General features: G+C 43.5%; 1 protein-coding gene and 1 long non-coding RNA gene across 3 annotated transcripts in view; one reads left to right on the forward strand and one right to left on the reverse strand.

Annotated features, from left to right (window-relative positions):
• Positions 1-806: 806 nt before the first annotated feature.
• On the forward strand, positions 807-8,524 carry LOC122187199. The gene is made up of 4 exons (XR_006181256.1): positions 807-2,698; positions 3,554-4,215; positions 5,396-5,662; positions 8,312-8,524. It is a non-coding gene; the product is annotated as an uncharacterized LOC122187199 (long non-coding RNA).
• MOB2 (MOB kinase activator 2) overlaps positions 1,321-21,449 on the reverse strand; it is a 53,433-nt gene continuing 33,304 nt past the window's right edge. For both annotated transcript variants that reach the window (XM_042884478.1, XM_042884477.1), the window contains exons 2-5: positions 10,343-10,503; positions 9,056-9,149; positions 4,031-4,155; positions 1,321-2,617 (exon numbers count right to left, since the gene is read on the reverse strand). In XM_042884478.1, the coding sequence (XP_042740412.1) occupies positions 2,307-2,617; positions 4,031-4,155; positions 9,056-9,149; positions 10,343-10,503 (691 nt within the window). In that variant the 3' untranslated portion in view covers positions 1,321-2,306. The remainder of the gene's footprint in view (positions 2,618-4,030; positions 4,156-9,055; positions 9,150-10,342; positions 10,504-21,449) is intronic.

Below are 21,449 nucleotides of genomic sequence, written 5' to 3' on the forward strand. Positions count from 1 at the left end.
ACTGCCTCTTGTTCAACACAACCTTTCCTAGACGTGTTCCATTTCTAAGTGCCCTTCTTTAAGACTGCAGATGCCTTTTCACAAGTAGATAATTACCAGGGATATTTGGGTTTGGGTTGTTGTGCTCACTGTTTCTTTCTTACCTTTATCTGTACTGCCTGCTGTCACTGCAGGTACACTGTAAGTACAGGGCCTTACAAATGCCGTTGTTCTGATAGCTTCTGCTCACTTTTGATAAACTGACTCAACACAGTTTTTTCCCTTCAGACATTATTGCAGGGAGTTGTTATGGAAGGCTCAAACCATTGAATGAAGAGAGAATGGGACTTTCCATCGGGATGTGGTGGCAGTAGCTGAAGGACGTGGTGAGGAAAGACTGCACTCAGGCCAGGCTGTTAACAGCATCTGGGTGAGTGGGTCAGCAGGACAGCAGCACACCTACCTGCTGACTGACAGCGTACCACAGTGTGTACACATGAAAGGTGACGCCTGGGCTGACAAAGGTTGTTTTCTCTTGCTTGCTTCTCTACCTCCCTTTCCTTGTGCTCATGTCTTCTTGCTCTTATTTTCCCCTTATGTCTGTAACTTCTTCCATTTATTCTCATCTAAGCTTTTTTTCTTCCTCTGCCTTGGTTGCTCTGCCATATTACTTAACCATTGTTTTCTTGTGCTTTTTTTCTGCTTCTCTGCTTGCTTGTGCTTTTCCTTGTCTTTCCTCTGTGAAATTGTTCTCATTGCTCTTGTACTTTCTCTCCATCTCCCCTTTCTTACTGACTTCTAAAGCAGTTAAAGAACTTGTTCAGGAAGTCTTTCTGGAATTTGTGCCATGTCAGTTACTAATGATGTAAATACTTTAAAAATGGTAACAAACAATTCACAAAGATGGTTTTCTACAGATTTGGTAGAAGTGCAATTGCAAGCCAAATCTGGCTTTTTACCAACTGGAAATCTGGAGTGCCAGAATTCAGAGGAGATGAGAAAGTAATGTTATTGATGCAGACACTGTGATGCTGTATTTGCTGCAAAGTATCCAGGAGCATGTCTAGATAGCAGGAACTTGAAAGTGTGTACTACCAGGAAAGTTGTTTCCTTCTGTGTGTTGCCTTCCCTTGGAGTCTGCAAGTTTACCTGGAGGTACTCCTAGCAGTACCAGGAAAAAAAGACAAGAAATTGATGATAAATGCTAGTTTACAGGGTAGAAGACAAACTGTTTATAAAGCTGGTTGACAGCAGGGTTAAGAGCATTCAGTAGTGAAAAGGAAGCTTTAGGGGTAGACTCCAGTGACTTTTGGCGCTGCAAACACAAAAACAAAGCTCATGGCTGATAGATTTGTTTTTATTATTATAGAACAGATGAACTAAAATAAGCCAACAATATAATTTTATGCCAACAGCCATCTTTCTAGCACAGGCAGTGACGGACTCAATGTGCCCTTCTCCTCCCTCCCCGGGCCTCCATTCAATGGGAAACGTGTGGTGGTGGCTCTTGCACATTGGTTTTAGACCAGTGATGTTACTCTTTTCCCAGGCACATCTTTATAAATAAAAAGAGGAGGCGGAGGGAGCAGGGGAGAGAGCATATATGTTGTAGGAGCAATAAGCAGAAAGGCTCGTGGATCCTCTTGCACGTTCACATGTTGTGACCAAGTAGATGTAACAACTGGAGAATCATGCCCACTCTCAACACGTAGCAAGCCCCTAGTTGCTGCTCTAGTCAAGCCAGGAGTTTCTTCCCATTCCAAGCTAGCAAAGGGCAAGATGCACTCAACTGGGAAGCTTTTGGCAGGGGTCAGGGGCAGTCTATGTAAAACCAAACCAGAAAACCACCCCGCCCCCCAAAAAACCCAAATAAATCTGCATTTTAAGCCACTTCAAAGTAAAAGTCACTTCTTATAATATAATAGGTATTTTTAAAATGGCAAGACCACCATCCTCGGAAGATGTAGGGCTTGCACTCAAGACCAAAGAAAGAAAAACCAAAACAACCAAACCAAAACAAAGAAATAAGAGTGGCCCCACTCTCAGGCTTGGCTCTTCTCTAAAAACAGCACTCACCATCCACCTGAATAGGTAAAAGGAAGAGTGGACAGAAAATAAAATAAAAATTGGTGCAACTTCTCGCCAGGTGGCGCATTAAACCAAAGCTCCATACAGTCCCGTATGACTACACGTCCTGTGGTGGCAGCATAATTTTTTTTCAGCTTTCATAGCTGTATATGCCTGTATGTATATCTGAACGTATACATACACATACACACATAATATATAATATTGTTTTTAATGTTAGTTTTGATCCTGGAGGAGGCTCATCTCTCTTTCACGTGGTTCTGTGCTCCTGCGCTGTTGCTGCTCCCATTGCCGCTCCCATTACTGCTGCTCCCGCTGCTGCTGCACAGGACCTCCGTGAGGTCGTCCATGACGGTGGTCTCTTTAAGGTCCACCAGGTTGAACTCCCTGATGAATAGGATAAAATGTGTGTAGAGCGTGTTTAAGTGTCCGTGCAGCTCCAGTGCCAAAGTCTCCTTAAAGTGTGAGGAGTAGATATGGGCCAGCACGTGGAACAGGTACTTGCAGATCTTCTTCACTAAGGACTCAAACGAGTTTGGAAATTCTTTGCCTGAAAGGAAGACAGAAACACCGTAGCAGTTCCAGCCGGTCACCTCCAGTCCCACAGCAGCATTTATTCTGGCAAAATTGGGTAAGCACAGATAGCTCACCTTAAAGAAGTACGGTTTGAAGCATTTCATTTAAAGCTAAGGCTATGATCCTGTGTTCTATGACTTTAAACTGTAAAGTTAAAAATTAGGAAGAAAATGTAATGTCTTTAAAACACAACATTTTTTGTTACTTTAAGAAATGATGAGAGATTATTCGGGGTTCTTCAATAATTTGTTCAGGAGTGGCATATTTTTTGGCTGGAAACACATAGTACATCTGGTAGTCACAGATCATGAAATGGATGCTAAGGTACATGGCAGACCTCCCTTATTTCATGATTGAAATGCTGTCAGATAGAAAAGGGAAGGCTACCAGATGCCTTCTATCAGGTGCAGTCTGAATTAGGATTGCTGGAGCAGTACTGTGCCCTCACTGTAGAAGACACTTCTTGGACAACTACTGCTTGTGATGCTGACAGTGAAACTGGGGCAAGAAGGAAAATAGAAAGCAGCCATTCTGTGCATGATGGGTGGTAAGAAGTGTTACTGGTCTACAGTGCATCTTGGTCACAGTGACAGATCACTTAGATGAAAGGCTCTCGTTGCCTTTTTGAATTAGCATATTAAAACCCACCAGAATAACAGTCCTATCTGCTGCTACCTTACTAGGCACTGCCTTCTTTCTAAGTAAATGCCATCACAAAAACATTGTAATATCCTAGTTCCCCAGATACCTAGTAAAGAGACTTAAGAAGCCAGCTACTTTTTTTCCTGATTAAGCCTATCTACACTAACTTCTGCTCCACAGGTATCAGCCTTTTTTCCCTTAATTGAAGGGAATGCTGTCTTTGTAAGATACAAATTTGAGTGAAAATTACTTTTCTGTTGTTTTTCAGGCCTGAAAAATCCTGTTCTTATTTAATCTTTGGAGGGGAATGGAGACTAAACAATCTGAGGAAAAAAAGCCCCGTTAGGCAGGGAAGAGGAGCGATGCTGCTGGCAATGCAATTTATTTCCCACTTAATGCATCAGGGTTCTGAAAGAAACGCTAATAACAAGGTTAAATTTTACTGGCAACACGCTGTGTTTAATACCCACATGGCGACTGTTCTCTGAACACAGGCTGCTTCCTGGAACAAAAAGCTGTACCAGTGGTAAAACATTAGCCAAGGAGTGGGAGATCTTCATCCCAATTTGTATGCCAGAAGTGTAATTCTTTGACACTGCAGGAACGAACCCAAATTAAAATAACCCCTTAAAAATATACTGTGAAAGCTGCCTGGTATTAACATTCAAGCTGCATGTCAACTTTCACCTTGCTTTTTTGCACCTCCAAAGAGCCGTATGAAGCAGCTACCCAAAGGCTAGCGTACCGTATTTTGTTGGAAAGACGTCCTCGTCTGTCACAAGTTTCTGCACTGAGCTCATGACGAAGTCGACGTACTGCGGAGCAGTGCATTTGATCTTCTTCCCCCGCTCGTCATACCAGTAGTACTGTCTGTGGAGAGAGCCCACAGCGTCACGTTACGCCCTGCATCCTCAGCTGAACTCCTAAGAGGTGAGTTTCTAAATAATACAAAACCACTGCAGCATTTCTGAATAAAATCGTAGCTGCCACAGAGGAGGTGGACTTCAGGATATCTTCCTACATCAAAAGCCCTAAATTTCTGTTAGTCAGGTTTGCCTCTCCCCATCAATTTAGTCCAGAGCACAGGAAAGTAACAATGAGCCCCAAAAGCCTGCTGACAAGTTTCCAAGTTGAGTTGCTGGTGAGCTGAGTATACTGGTGAGGCAGTATAATTGTCTGTGATAGACTGAGGGTCTACAGCCTACAAAGCTGCACAGGAAGGTGCCTTATAACTATTCTACTGTTGTTGCCTTTAATAAATTAAAAAAAAAAGTATAAACAGGAGATCTGATGTATGACAACACAAAGCAATTAAACTTGTAGTGTAATATTATTAAGCTGACAGAAGGTGGCTCCAGAACACCAGGCTGAAAAAAGCTTTGAGATACTTGGAAGTGTTCTTAACAAGTCCTGCTGCAAAACAGCATCTGGGGAATCTTGTCACAACCCTTTTGGACATTCTTAAGCATGTGCCTTAGAATCCAACTCCTTTGTTTCCAAAATCCAGTAACATTTGGATTTAACATTTGATTGTACCAGCAGAGCATAATTCTGTAGGATCTTAAAAGGAATGGCATCATAAGCATATTGTGAGGCTCTGAAAAGCAACCTGAGCTCAATCTCTTAGCCATCATCATCTGTTCAGTTTTGATAGCTGATCAAGAAACATTCTCTTAGTAACTATTACACACATCTGAGAAAGGAATCTGGACGCTAAGAAAGCACTGAAGTTTTGTTCCCTCTATTTTTGTTTCTTTAAATCATGGTTAATTAAAGCACTTCCGTGACCAGAAGCAGCTATTGGCTGCATCAGATACGCACAGTAAGAAATGTTTTACAGATAAAGCAGTGGGCCAAAACCTTTGTTTCTTGTCAGTGTCACATTGGAGTTATCTGAGTTCCCGTACGTGAACTGTTACTCCGAACAGTCTGAGCTCCAGGTCAGGACTACTTAATTATGAGACTGATAAGAAAGACATTGTATTGCTCCTCTCAGTTCCTTTGCAACATTTTTCTTTCTTCATTGTGATGTTTAACCACCTCTGGATACTTTTTTTTTTTTTTCTCCCTTGGGAGATACAGATTAAATGTTTTTTTCTCTGCCTAACAGGGCTGATCAACAATGAGCTGCAAGGACCCGTAGGTGCCACTTGGAAAGGGGAGTTTTATGCATACTGACCATCAAAATTGTTCTGAAGCCATTAAAGAAAAATGTTACACAGCAACTGAGAAGCTCTTATTTACAGTGTGTTGTCACTGCCCAGAAAGATTGATCCAGGACCTGAGGCTGGTGGTGTGAAGGCAGTAGCAATATGTGATGACTGTAGACCCTCAGTCTGTACTAGGCCATATGAAGACTGGAGGAAAGAGAGCAGAGGTAAGCTCAAACTTAAAGGGGAGAGACAACTGAAAACTAGTTCAGCTCATTTTTAGCATATGGTGCTTGGTCTCTCTGTTATTGCCTGCAAAATGGCATAAATGGGAGAAAGAGGATAAAAACATCAGGCATAAAAAGCTACGTCAGGCACTGAAATAGGCATGGGCTCTACTAGTCACTGCTTATTTCATTTATACAATCCATGTATAAAGACTTAATTATGCAATGTAGTGAGCAAATCTAAGCTGGGTCTGTTTCTTTAGTCGAGTCCAGCTTTAAGCTGGAGAAGCACAATCCCAAGCACCTCTCTGAGTGATTTTTGGTCTTAGAAGACCCAAGAGACTCTTGGCTTGTTGCCAAGAGCAGACAGGACTGTCTGCACCTCGCTTTTCTCAGGCTGGAGAAACCAACCTGAATAACTGGAGTTTAGGTAAAGGAAACAGTTTGGCAACTGTGCACGTTCACTGAGAGGAAAATGCAAGTCGAACAAATCTGCTACAACATCCCACCATGTAACCTTTTTGTCTTGGCTAGTAATAAAAGAAAGGAATTGAGACCAAGGGGATAAAAGCAAGGATTGGCCTGTTGATTAAAATTGTCCTTCTCATGTTTGAAGTGCTGTGAAGAGAACTTGGACATATCTTGAAGAAAGGGAGGTGTCCCTGGCATTCCATGACTGCCCTGTAAGCAGCTCCCACTCATGCTGAGTTCTCTCCAGGCTGGGGCCACCAAAGGGCTCAAGAAAGCAAACTGCACTGCACTGCTGGCACTGTGACAGCACAGTGCCATGGTAGGGAACAAACAAAAAGCACAAAGGAAGTGAAGACAGACATTTAAAGGCACTTCTCAAAAAGTGCTCACATTGTACAGATTTTGATTTTGTTACATTTGTAAAATTTAGGTGACATTAAGCTTTCATAGAGGGAGAGATGGTGGAGTTGGCAGCTCTGTTGTGAGTCGCAGGAAGAAATGAAGAAAGGATTTAACAGAAAGAAAGCCTATTACAAAAATAATGAAGTATAACAGGAGCAAAGTTCAACCCTTACCCATTTGTTTAGGTGCAACTCCTTTTTATTTTGTCAACTCATCCTCTAACCCTAGGATTGAGTATCTGTAGGAAGCCTGAATACAAAGCAGTTCCCCAGCACCCCGTTCTGTCACGTTTGACACCTCCACCCTTTAATACACACTTTGCTTAGGTAACACCAGAACAGGCCCAAACCAAGCCTGAGGGAAAGGGGGTAGGGAAAGCGTCCTGGAGGAACAAGAGGCAGAACTTTGTACTGAATTACTGAAGTCAGCCCTGAACAAAGTGGCAAACTGAGCCCTTACTTGCAGAACCTGGAGTTCTGTGACAACCCAGCATGGCTAGGCACTGCCTATTTCCAAACTGCCTCAACAAACGGATCACAGTTACAGACGGTCAAATCCAGGTCTATCAGGTTAATCAACAGCTGGCTCTAATGCTTCACTGATGTGCTTTATATACTGCAGAATAGCCAGAGACATAACGCACATCTGTTAACCTTCATTAGGGCAAGGTTTTTGTTTTTAATAAAAAGTAGGGGGAAAATCTGGCTTTGTCATAGTCCTGACTGGAGATGGACGAATATGCATCAACGTGGCACTTCTGCACGATCCATGAGAACAGCTAGGAAAGGCAGAACGTAAGGGCTGTGCAGAATTGTCACTGGAGATATTTGGAGAACAGTTATAAACAGGCCCCTCAAGGCTGACCTGCATGGAGGCATGGAGCTGGATGAACCCACGCTCCATAAAAGAACAAAATATGAAGCCTGCAGTTTGCAAACGCGCCTCAGTCATCTGCCTCCAAGTACAGGAAAATAATTGGATACCATTTTGCTAAACACAAACCGTTTCAAGTTTTCACCCAAGTGTAGACATGCTTCCTGTTATTCCCTAATAGCGTAATTTTCCATTTTCCCAAACAAAGGATAGGAACAGGAGCATTGTGCTATCAGTCCTCACCACTAACAATACATCTGAAGCCACACAGAGGCACTTCCTTTCTTTATTCTGCAACATGATCTGCTTACAGGCTCACTACAGCAGAACAGAGCAGCACCGCCACCTCCTCTGAACCACTGCTTCCTATCTATCAGTTTTAGATTAACAGTTAAGACGAGTTCTTTGAGCAGCCAGTACTACGTTAATAATTCAAACATGAGAAAGTTTGGGATTGAGAATCAACAAAATACTCTTATAGAGATCACCACCTCTCGGTGAGAGACACGTTGTCCACTTTTGATAAAATCTGGCCCAGTAGAGATTTTTAACTTTCTGTTCCAGCCTGCTTCCCAAGCCTCTAATATGGCTTTTCATTCTCTACTGATGGTTATCTTTTCAACTTTTGCACACAAAAATATCCTCCATGCACTTTGTGTTCTTCAGAGCACTGTCAAAGAAAGGGCTTGATACTAATTTTAAGTGTACAAGATAACAGGATAGCCTAGTGCATAAAGCAAGGGATCCTGTTAAGCACTGCCTAATTCTCCTTAGGGATACAATACAGAGCCCTGCTTTTTTCCACACATTCTCTAGGAGGTTTGTTTGATGTACTCACTAACTGCTCAGTACTAACTCACTCAGTCTTGGGTTTTAAAATCCATCTCAACTATGTAATCCCAGGAAATGCAAGAGGAGGAAAGAACAAGACTATGAACACGCGCTGGAGAGAAAACAACACCCAAATAACAGGCTTATTCATAATGAAGTGGATCTCATATTCCATTATGTTGGACCGTGCTAATCAAGAGCAGGAGTTTATGGTAAATGTTTCTTATGCTCACCATATACAGTACAGCTACAAAGCCTTCTTTCTAAGCGACAGCTAGTCAACACTTACCAAGTGTACCAAGTCCTGCAGAGGGAAAGTGCCAATCCAAAACATTTTCTGTACTCTTTGCAAAGCTGCCACTTGTGCCCTCTGCTCCCAGGGGCTCCGGCAGAGAACCAGTGGCTCACGTCAGGCCAGAGGTTAACCATCAGCAGCCTGGTGCTCTGCCAGCATTCCAGCTATCAAAAAGCACTCCCGGACATTTTTCAACTCATTCATCCTTCCCTGCCTTCTATGGCAGTGTTACCAGTAAGGAAATTTTCTCCTTTTTCTTCTCCTCCTCCCCGCAGGCTGTACACACAGTAATTTGCCTCTCTGATCCTACCTTATAAAACCAGCTCCAAACAGTCAAAGATCCAGTCCTCCTAGTCCTTCACAACACCACCCTTCACTGAGAAGAGGTAAAAGGATGCCCAGCTGCTGTGTCCCTACTGAGCAAAGAGATCTGCTTGCCCCGTGCCACCTAATTCCAGTCTCCTTCCCCAAGCTCCTCCCGAGGCTTTGTGGAAACCCTGTAGTAGTAAATACTGACTTACGTATTGCACACTGCCATGGTCTGACACGACTCTCCTGTGCAGAATTCTGAGATTGTACTATATTGTAAGTTGATGTGATGAAAGAAAGTTGTTGCTGAAAAATAGACACAAAGGAAAGGAGTTCAGAAATAAAATACTTTCAAACACCGGTTGTCCTCCCAACAATTATTTAAATAGATCAAGTTAAGTGACCTCAGCGTCTTAAGCTTGCATACATACTTAAACATGATTTAGTTAAATGAGTCTAATGATGAATTGCAAAACAAAGAGGTACAGAGAATGAAAGCTCTTGTTTTGATTTAAGATGAAAGCACTACGATGCATCAGCTCTTATTACTCACAAAGCAGCGAGACTGGAAAGTGTCTCTGTCATCAGCCTCACCTTTACAGTAGAATGCTCTGTTACAAGCTGAAGGCAAGCAATTTTCTACATTCTTTTGAAGTCAGACTTAAAATGCACAGTGGCTACAAAACAACATTAACAGTCCTAATGACGTATCTCCCTTGAGAAAATCAGCATGAAAACAAGTACACTGCTACTTATAACAAATCTCCTGAGATACTAACATTTTAAAACTGTGGGACCCCCTCACTTTTTCTTAACGAGCCACTCTAAACTTTTCTAATACAGATCCAAGTAATTTCTTGCTACTGCCACATCCTGCTGGAAATGAAAACATTGGGTCACAGCCACAGGTTAGAATGGCACACACAGCAGCACAAGAAAATGCATCAGAACTGAGATGTGTTGATACAGCACTCAACTGCAGTTGTTGGTCACATCTTTTGAGTCCTAGCCTAACTGCAGTTTCAATTCACAGTAATTCCAACAAAGCTTGGATGGAACGGAGAGAAGTCGTCTAACCAAAAGACTCCTAAACTTCTGGTTGTTAACTCAGCTTTCATAAGAACCTTACTAAATTACCATTTTTTCAATGATTCTGGAAGGCCAATGGTGTGAAACACACTGAGCTGCACGTTTAGCAGAGAAGTCAGAAGGGGAAGCGATGGGCCTCAAAAGAGTGTTAGAAACTTTCATGCCCTTGGTGCCACAGTAAGACGGAGGAAGAAACACATCCACCTCCCCAGTGCTGAGCACAGTTGGTTTGTATAAGACAGCTTAATTGCTATTCAGGGTATAATGACATGCATTACGCAGTGAGCATAAATAGTCATTGCGTGCTTTTCTAAGTGCTGAAAACAGTAAAGAAAAAAAAAAAAAGAGTGAATGAATGCCTACTTGGGTGTGGACAGCAATCTCGAGGGCTGTGTGATCAGAATACTCACTGTTGCTGGCGAGCCACTCGTTGAGGTCTATTTCTCGTGGTAACATCACCAGCTCCTTAAATTCAAAGTCAGTAATTCTGGATTTTGTGTATTCTGGCTCTAGGTAAAGTTTCTTCTCTTCCGGCGCTGGCTTTTTACCATTTGGCTTTCCCTTGGATTTCCTGCAAGACATGAAAAAGAAGATGGGTTACCTTCACTGCTGGTGAACAGCTGAAGAAACCTGAAAGAAGTCTGTTTATCCAAACTCCTGCGTTTGTGTTTATACTGTTTCTCCTGCTTCCTCTCCCCTCAGCATAACTTTCTAAATAAAGCAAAAAGCAGTTTTTGAGAAAGCGCATTGAATTCAGTCACTTTTTTCAAGTTACTGGGAAAATTCTGTACGGTGTGAAAAACTTCAGACTGAACAGTTGCAACTCCATTGCCTTTCTGTCAGTTCAGACTGCAAGTTATTTGGGAGAGTAACAGCTGGTCTATACCTGTGAACAGCTGTGACAGCAAAACGGTGCTGCGCCCAAAGGAGATGCATTGATGCGAGCGTGCTGCCGACCTGCTGCATCACAGTAATGCCAGCTGCAGTAAAAGCAGGCTGTTGCACGAAGATGGCTCCCACTTGGGAACATGCTCCTTCCATACAATGTTGTGGCACTGCTTATTCAAAGCTACAGCATTACTCGGTACTCCATCCCATTCTCAGGTTCCATGCATCCTTTGGAAGTGAGCAATGGTGATTCCAGGAGCAGTGACAAATACAAAAGTACCTGGAAATCCTTTAAAATCCACTGCAAACAGCTACTAGCAGAGCTGTGTCATGAAAGAAGCCTCATGAGGATCTACAAAAGCAGACTAACAGCATCCCATAGCGTACATTGATTTCCATGGAGTACTGTGACTTTTGATCTCCTGTTTCTCAAGTGTTTGCTGAAATTGTCAGTTTTCCTCCCACTCTGTTTTTAACACCCTCAAACCAGACTGAACACAACCAGAATTCCTGGGATGGGGGTTCAGGATGGACATTTGAGCAAAGTCAGTGGGCCAACACTTTGGGTTTTTTTAGGCTCTATGTGGTCAAACAGCTGCATATCCACGTGTTTCTACAATTAAAAATTCCACCTAACTGGAAACAGAAGCTCTTTTTAACGGTGGGGGACAAGTTGCAGTAGGGCAATGCTTGGTATGCACTATCACACACATGAAAGAGATGCTGGGATTTTTCAGTGCCAGGTCTTCTTGGTTAAAGAGTAGGTTTTTAAGGACATGCAAAGCCACGACAAGTCCACCTTTGCAGATGAGTGCATTAAGTTTGCTTTTGAAACATGCCTGGATCCCATCCCAAGGAAACCGTCTTGATTCTGGCTCTTAGCGCACTCAAAAAAAGAAATCTTCCAAACACGTCTCCAAAATACACTCTTGATTCTTGCTTTATGACCGAGTTGCACATCTTCCCTGGAATGGTGTTTCACACGTCAGTGCTTTTCCCAAAGAGCATACGGTTATTTGGATTTCTCTCCTTATGGGCTCTAAACCTGTCTTCAGAGCGACTCATGGTCCCCACGTTCAACACTGCACTAAGCGGGCAGAGGCACGCCATAACTTTCTACAACTCAGTCACCAGGACTGTCGCTATTCACCACCTAGAACTTTCATTAAGCCTTGTTGCATTTCTCCTTACCTACCAGAGTGCCTTCAAGATGAGAAAGGAATGCCATCATCAAGGAAAGCTTACAACAGCAGCACGATACACGCACTCTCACAATGGATTTTCATGTCATGGATGGGTGGGAACAACCACAGGAGATCTCCAGAATGGAAAAGATGGTTGCCCTGTATTCCTACATGTTCATGAATAATGTCAGTTAGAGAAGACACACCTGTGACACAAACATCTTTTTAAGGACAATACGTCCAGTAAGAGAATAAACTAAAAGCAGTACTTCAGATGACCAGTTTAGCGTGTAGCTGCTTTTCTTTCACATTTTCTGTCATCTCCTTTTTCCACAGCAGCACATACCGATCAAAATGAAGCCTACAAGATACATATCCCTCAGGTTGATTTAATGAAGCAATCTGGACTAATTCACACAGCTGCAGCCCAAAGGGATGTCCTAGGACACTTGAAGTCAGACATTTCAAAGCAGAATGCTTTTAACACAGAGGAGTTACTTAAACTGGCAGATCCTGGTTCTCAGCTATGCATTCTTGTCTTCAAACCCTTATATTTGCAAGATTGCTTTTGAACCTCATCACGTAGAAGTGACCTGGAGATAAGAAAGAAGCATCCATGAAAGAATTGCAGAAGGGCCTTGGAGGTATTTAAAGAAGGTATGGAAGATGATGTACTTCACTTGTGCCTGGGTGCAAGGCTTCAGGTTTTCAAAGAACTTGAAATCATACCCAAGGAAAACACAACAACAAGAAAGAACAGATTATTGTTTGCTAATCTGTGACCTGACTTTATATGACACAACACGTTTGTCCTGTTCCTTTTGCAGGACTAGCTTATTAAGTCTTGAAACTACCTTACCCTGACAGTAAGCAGCATAAATCCACTTGATGCTATGCATTTGGCCCTGAGCTAATAAAAAACACTCGAGGGCACGAATTTGCCTAATTCCAAACATAAGCTGCCTTGCTTCTACACTGCTGAAACCAAACCAAGCCTGGTGTGCTCCAAGTAGCACCTTCATACCAGTTGGACCTCTGGAGAGACATTATTAATGTTTATCCAGAATGCACACCTTGAGTTTTTTTCAACTGGTTGGTTGGGGAAAGGAGCAGGATTCAGATGTTCATGGATAAGTTGATTTTGTAAAGAAATGAGAGTTACAATTGCGTAACACTCAGGCAGAATATCCTTTCAGTTTAAAAGAGTGGTTTGGGAAACCGCATTAACCACTTGGGAGAAGAGAAGCAGTGTGGATAGAACAGTCTGCGTGCCTTTGCTTTACTCCAGGACACTTAAACCAAGAGCCCTGCGTCAGGGCTGTGCCACGTCAGCAAAGAGGAAGAGGAGGGAAGAGAGAGACAGAGAAGTAACAGTCTGCCATGGAGCCAAGATGCAGAGGGAAACCACGGGAGGAAGCTGGATGCAGCAGACTGAGGCAGCCTTGCAGTGAAGAGAAGAGCATTGCGTTTACCTCATTCTTGCTTTGGCATCTTCTTGCCATTTCAAGGAAAGAAACAAAAATGCAATGCTAGGTATTTCCCACACGTTTGCTAACACAAACAATTATGAGCAGTCCTTGTACCAGAAAAAAGGCCCCAAACACAGCCAAGCTCATTTCCACACAAACGTCGCTTCTTTGCTGGATTAGTACGTGCAGCCACTTTGCATCTTTCAACAGATGGTAAGTCTTTCCACAACTGCCTCAGTCTGGAACTGGATCATTTCAAACAGAAGCTTCCTGGAGGAACCCATGCCCTGCCCCTTTCCAAAGCTCTGCCTCACTTTAAGAAGGAACCTGTCTCACAGGTACCATCACAAAACCTGCAGCAACTGATACAAAAGGGTTTTAATTCACGCTGCTGAAACCTGAATGTCAAAGCACCATCTGCAGCACCAACTTCTTTTTAACTTCCAGCAGCTGCTGAGCATTAGAGCAAGACCATAGGATTTGTTTCTACGATCAGATTTTCATGACTTGCATGCAGTTTGGTTGGGATAATACATGGCGCAAACACTGTAACTACAAACAAAAATATACCCCAGTTCTAAGAATGCCAAGTTTCGAAGTGGACTGCACATCTTCCCTCAGGCAGGGCTGCGGCTGTATCAGACTTTCTAGCATTAATTGAATCATGCTCAGTCTGGGTTGCAAAACCATTGGTTTAGCTTAGAAGCTATCAATAATAGTCAATACTAAAGCACTTTCCTTGCAGACGTAGAAAGCTGGAGCATACAACAGTATAGAGAACAGTTGACGACATGATCAAGAGCCAACAAGTGACAGCAGTGTTAAACCAAAGCTCAGACGTTTATTAAAAAGCACGAAGTTAACAACTTAGCTTCTTTCTGCTCTCCTTTCCCTGCAAGTGCAGCACTGTTTCAATGGCTTATAAGAAACCTCCGTCTACCTGAAACCAACTCCAAACGCACATAGAGAAGCAACTGTTACTCTTTGTTGTGTGCTGCAAAGTGTTTAAATTCAAAAGGCCTTCTTCAACTTTTTGTTTTAAAGCATACAAATACAAAAAATGATGCGTTGCTATTTCTGAGCTGTCCCAAACACCCTTATAAGGGAACGCTACAGCAGCAAACATAAAGCAGCACGTTCAGAAACAGTTCATTCATCCTGCTTTCAATGAAAGGAAACGTGTCAAAAACAGTAGAGTTGCATTGTTCTACTCAGGAAACACCCAAATCCATCACCTGTAGTCTATTTACTGGAAAATGGAACTCAATGTCATAAGACCACAAGAAGGGCAGTATCCTAAAAAAAACAACCCAAAAAACAAAAAAACCCCACATCCTAAAGCCAGCAAAAGCCCTGATCTGTGTTTACCCCTGTCTTTGTGAACAATAAGAATTCTGCTGAGCATGTCTCAGCACTTGTATGCCAGATCAGTGTACCCCCAGTGCAGCTCTGCACTATGGGGAGGTCTGTCAAGGTCAGATCAAAACTTTACCATGGGTTCTTGTCTATTAATTACAGAAAGAACATCTTCATGGAAGCCAAGGAAAGGTAGTACTCAGCAGTTTTTACTGACAGGTAAACCAGAGTGCTAATTCATTCTTCACATAAGTCCCAGGATAGGTTTGGCTTTGTTTGGTTTTAGGCACTCCTATATGATGCCATGGGCCAAGTTACATCCAGGAAGAAGATCCAGAGAAGGAAAAGAGATGGTAAAAGAGAGGTCATGCACGTGAAGCATCATAACAGAAGGTTAAGCAAACCAGCTCCAGCCTGAGTCCGTTCATTACTGCCTGGGCTTCCATACTCAGCCTTGTGTTCACCTGAGAGAACACAGCAGCTGGAAACCTGCTTGGATCTCACTGGAGCAAGAGACGTGTAAGAAAACCCTAGTGAGTAACAGAGCTGCTGGGCCACCATCATCTTCCTGGGCTAACTGCCTTGTTAAGATTCAAGTACAAATGCCAGTTTAAAAAAAAAGTTTATTAATGATGCAAATACCAAAGATGTGTTTCAATTTTAACCGATACGATTTGTTTGATTGAAGCATGTGGGAAGCAGTCTGATTTAGCTGAACACAGGTCAGGGACACCACGTGGACCAGTGTGGAAACGCTCCCCAGCCTGACTGAGCTCACATCACTTAGGAATCGTACCAGGCATCCAACATTTTGGTCATATGAGCCCTATTTAATACAAGTTTGACCTCAGAAGAGATAACAGTGGTTAACTGAACTGACCGTGCGTTTTAAAATCATCTCTACCTATTCAGGACTCTGCTACAACCACCGTCTTGCTGTACCCTTTTTACGTGGCATATTGAAGGCTGGGAGGCGTTTTTGTTTGCTTGTTTCCAGAAGCATGCACCACACATAGGAGTAGCTTTGGAAGGATAAGCTCAAAACAACAACAACAAAACCCCACTGCAGTGAGGAGCCGGAGCTGCAGACCAAACTCCAGCCACTTTGGACCCTCTGGATCTTGCACCAATTGCAGGTTCCAGTCAGGTCTCAGATATGCTGATTTCCATTAGAAGAATCAAGAGAACAGGTCCAGCAAGCTTTACAATAGCAAATGTCTCCCTGCTTGCAAACTTAAAGATGCACAAACCACCTCAAGTCTGCAAGGATCATACAGCCAAAGATAATCGCACAATGAAGAGACTTATTTAGTGGCTAATGTTTTTTACATAATCGATGCAATTTATTACTCCAGGTAGACTGGTATGAACCTAGGAATCCCAACTGAATTTGCTTCCCAGTGCTTCCCAGCTGTGACAGTGTAGTTGTGACAGAGTCAGTGCTGGCAAGAACAGAGTGAGAGCCCAAGGTCCATAGGAATGCATAAAAGTGTGGCACAAAAGGAGAACGCTGTTTTGAGGAAGATAAAAAACAAAATAAGATGCCCACGGAATGTTATAAAATCACAGAATGGCTTTGGTTGCAAGAGACCTTAGAAATCATCTACTTCCAACCCTAGGGGCAGGGTTAATGGGGCCACAGGGGTTACTCTCAAGTGCCCAGTTTGTGCTTACAATCTGCATTTTCACAAGCCATAAAGCATGAGGGTTGAAATGCTGCAATACCAGCTGCAGCATCTTTGTGGAAAGCAGACTTCTGAGAACTTACAATCTCCAACAGCAACACCACGTTACACCTCACCCAGGAGTACCTCTATACTTACCAAGTTAGCAGAAACTACCTTTGCCTTTGATTTTCATCCTGTACTTCTTTTCTTTTCTTTTTGAAATGTCAAGTTTTAAAATAGCCTCCACAGCCCAAGTATGACAAAGTACTCTTGCCAAACCTACTCTCTTGGTAATCTGAGGCTGGGGGTTAGCCTCTTAAAACACAAGCCAACACAGAATTAGAGAGGCAGTAAGCCAACCTTTTAACAGTGTCTTTTAGGCCAATCCTTATGACCAATTCCAGGTTTTTCTATTTTGCAGTGAACGTGGGGTTGCAATTCAAATTCAGTTGTATTTTCATGGCAGTTTTTCCCCTTTTCCCTTCTTGGTGTAAGGAATCACGGGAGCCGGGTGCAACAGAAGAAGAAATACAACATACAGAAGTTAAAAACCTGAATATACAAGCTCTTTTCCTCTAACGTGCTCCCGCTTGCAAAGAGGAGAAAACCAAAGCTCTCAGCCATCCATGTGTTTCATAAGGAAAAGCAGGCTGACTGCTCAAAGTTTACTTCTCTTTTTTTCCCCGTGATGTTTTACGGGAAAGAAGTTATCGGTTAATTTCTGGATAAGAATGTTCTGCGTAACTGTGGGAGCCTTGAACCTACTCACAGCAGGAAGGAAACAGCTTTATGAGTGAAGAGTTGATTCCCAGCAACCAGCACCCACCAAGAACAACAAAGCAGCAGGCTACACCAGCTTTTACACCACAGCCACAAATGCTGTCCATTTTCCTACCTCGGCCATCCTTATTTCCAACACCGGTCTACAGTCTTTTCCCCTCTGATAGGTGCAAGGACTGAAGGCTTAAAGGCTGCAGTTACCTTAAAATCACCCTTTGAGAATTCAACATCTTTATTTATTTGTACAGGACGCAAGAAAATCCAAATTAGCCTCATTTGTAACAGAAGTGTAGTTGGAAAGGAGAGGATACGTGCATTTCTCTTTGCCTTTAGAACTACGCACGTTCAGTAACTGTCTGGGGAACTCTGTGCAGCCCCCACATGCTGCTTTAACCAAGAGCAGTGCTCAGCCTTTAGCCCAAAGTGCCACATGCCAGCACACCCAACCACAAAGCCTGAGTGTACACGTACACAACTCAGGGTTGGGAAGGAGAAAAACATCAGCATGGGAAGGGAGACCGTGTAAGGTATTAGAATGCAGGCCCAAACCCACTGCATCACGCAGCACAATTGTTCATGGATTGCTGTGGTCAGACCGTCTCTCCAGGGCTTGAGGAAGGAGAGAGACTGCATTTTCAGACTGTCTGCGCTTCCTCCCACCCCAGGTTCTCTGACAGACCCCTGTGACCTCAGCTCCACTCCTCCCAGCTCCTGCCCTGGGTTAGTTCCAGGGCTGGGGTACGGTGCAGCTCCAAGGAGGTTGTGCAGGATAAAATGTCTTTGGCAGCATTTCTGGTCCTGCTTCTTCATTTTTGTTCTGTTTTTAAAAGTTACTAATAGTTTATTTAAGGGGAGGAGGAAAGAAGAATGTGCCCTACATGCCAGGGAAACTTTTTCTCCTGGATTCTCATAGAGGCTCTTTGCCTTAAAAGGGAATCTTTGCTTAGCCTCCGGATGCTGCGCTGAAAACAGTCGGTGCCAAGGCATGGCAGGCATGTTAAGGATGACAAATGCCATAACATTATTTTATAACGCTGCTTCTCAGCAGAAAGCCCTCAACAATTCTGTAGGGTCAAACTAAGTTCCAGCTGGCGCTGTTGGCAAAGCAAGGAGAACACAGGGCACCTGCAGTACTGTCTCCAGGACATCAGGCTTTTCCCTTATTTCTGGAGGAATCCCCACCCACCTCACACCTCTCTCTCCTGCACCCTTTGCCTGCTAACCCCTGGTGTCAGCCCTGTTTGCCCATCATAGCGTAGCAGCCGCACAGTAACCGCCTTCTGAAGTCCAGCACAGGGACGTTCAGGTCCTTGCTGATGGTTGGGTACTGCTGCTGCTCCTTCCCTTCTGCTCAGGCTTCCCTGTTCTCTCTTTAATGCAACTCTGGGAAGAAGGAATACAGAGGCATGGCCAGGCTTGCAAACAATTTGGTTAATACTACAAAAATGCGCAGAGTGCATTCTTGTGGTAAAAACACGCTGGACTAGAGTTTCCTTTCTTCTGCAGGTATACCTGCCAGAACTCCTCCCAGAGCAGAGGCTGGACCCGTGCTCTCCATCTGCCTTTAAGGAGGGCCTCCTGGATGCAGGACCCTCACACAGGTCCAGCTCTTCTCCAGCCAATAGGAGGGGCTGATGGGGATGGAGCCCCAGCACCATGCAGGGTTCAAGTGCAGATTACTTCTGGGACCAAGGGATGCAATTCAGAAGGAAAGACAGAAAGTGATCTTATCCCACTCATTTTGAACTATTTCTTCTACTTTTACACACAAAAATGCTCCCACAAAGCCAAACCAGGAGATGCCAAACGAAAGTCTCAGCAAAATTCTTGTCCTAAGTGATTCAGTACAGTCCAGGGTTTTGGTAATCCGAGGATTAGGACAGTAAAAAGACAAATCATCCCCAATGTTTACACTCAAGAGCTTTACAGAGCCAAATTAGGACTGTTGTAAGAGATGCAGTAGGTCACAGATTCAGAGTGTTGCAACAATTAACGTAACCAATGCTTAGAACCAACCATACAGCAGAACACTGCGTCATAGGTGCCAGAGCCCTCAGCCTGTGACAGAACTGGGGTGTTTTCTTCTTGTTTATCTTGTTTGTAGCCCTCCAACCATGGGTGAGCTCCGGCTAGCTGACAAAGCAAACCCAAACCTGAGCAAAACGGAGCAAAAACCTGCTTGGAACTGCATCTCCAGGGTGTTTTCCCCTGCTGCGGCAACTCGCTCCCAGGAGGGTACTTTCAGAGCAGACCTTGGGAGCATATGGGGCACAAAGGGAGAGGAGAGGCTCTGCTGTGAAATTCCACAGGGCAGCTCTCCAACAGCATCTCTGCCCGGCACTTTCTGAAATTCTTCAGCTGCAAACACAAGCTGGAGCCCTGTGTTCTGGGGTTTGTCTCATTTTAGTTCCCAGGCACACACTTCAAAGCCACCAGGATGCTACCATCCCCTTTTTCCCTCGTAGAGGAAAAGGTCATTCCTATTGTAGCAACACAAATTTGCCTTAACCATCCACGGTGGGGTTTGCTACGTATATATGCATAGATATCAATCCTATTCCTACTGGAATAGGATTCATCTCCCCTAACCACACATATCTGCATATATGAAGATTTATATCTTGATCGGTTACGTCCTTTTAAAGGCAGCAGAGATAAATAGCTGTGTGTGTGTGTGTGTTATACTGGACCAATATCTCCACCTGAGGCAAAGACCTACAGCACAGATTCAGTTTCTGCAATTAGAACACACAGGCAAAGGGGCTCTCAGTTGAGAGCAGACCAAGGTAGATATTATATGCTGCAGAGGGAGCTGTGAAAAAGAACCATGAGTATGAAAGAAAGAGAATGAGTAATTTGCACCCAAATTTGAATGCAAGTTACAACATTCAGAATAGCTTTTTCAATACGATTTGGAATTCTGGGGACAAAAAAAACCCGTTTACATGAACAAGGAAAAACCAAAACCCATCCAATTAGCAACAACAAAATATTCCTGTATCTCTCAAAAGTTTTTAGATTTTGCAAAGTGAGAAAAAATGTACTGCAGTAAAAACATGGAAGCTTCTTCATTAATGTATCTATTGCCCGTGTGCTTTAAGACACATCAATCAACTTCAGCAGAGATTTTAATTTATTTATTTTTTTTTGCTACTTTCTTGCCTGCAATCTTCCATTGGAATACACTTAAAACTTTTGACTTCTGCATTATGATTAAATGCAAGTTCTGGCAGCAACTGCTCCCTCTGGTTATTCTGATGCAACCCTGTTATCTTCCCGGAAGAGCACACGCAGTACATTTCAGCACACCTTTGCAGGGAGGGAGTTCAGCACACAAAGCACTGAAGACACTCCTCGTTAGCTTCCAACCCAAACTACAGTGCTGCCAAACTGCAAAGGTATCTTTTCTATTTCTCTGAGCGAATTTGATTTGGAAGCCTCCTGGCCTCGTAAATGTGAGATTTCACAACGTAGCTTGCACAGAGTTGCTTTTCAGAGTAGAACTGTGCTTTAATAGCTAGGAATTATTTCACCATGGAAACCTGGCTTTAGCGCTCAGACTTCTTGCTATACAGCCCAAGATACACAAATGCACACAGCCTGCTCTGCTCGGAGTACCAGGCTGCAGACAGGTTTGTCTTTGTACACAAGTGTTTGACTTTCCTCACAGCCCTTTCCCCACAAAAACATTCATCCATCTAATATGCTGACTAGATTTAGGTACTAGCGCAGCCTAACAAAAATCTACAATAAAGGATGTGTGTTAGAGATGCAAGCCCAGCTCACCACCTTACCCACATACTATGATTTGGAGGACACGTACATACAATATCAGTGCACTGCCAACTGAATTGTACAGTTCTGAACTTTCTAAAAGTACAAAAGGGTTTTAAAACCTATTTTATAACTGTACTAAACTGTATGAAAGGTGGCAAGGCGGGCTGCAAGGCGCAGTCCCCAAGCAGTTAGTGGCAACACTCCTGTGAGTCACTGCTCCCAAAAGATAAATAGCTCTCAGCATGGTGCCACATGTCAGCTCACAGCTGAGCTCAGCCAGGCTGCTGCCTCTCAGCCCAGCTCCCCAGAGGCAAGGAACAGCAAGGGGCTGCCTTTGGTGCTTCCAGCAGGACTGGGCAAGTTGTGATGGAGGCACAAAACGTGCCTTGTGTTGGA

Source organism: Lagopus leucura, unplaced genomic scaffold (assembly GCF_019238085.1).
Source record: "Lagopus leucura isolate 7727_CA_CO unplaced genomic scaffold, USGS_WTPT01 Super-Scaffold_100044, whole genome shotgun sequence".
Classification (NCBI taxonomy): Eukaryota; Metazoa; Chordata; class Aves; order Galliformes; family Phasianidae; genus Lagopus; species Lagopus leucura.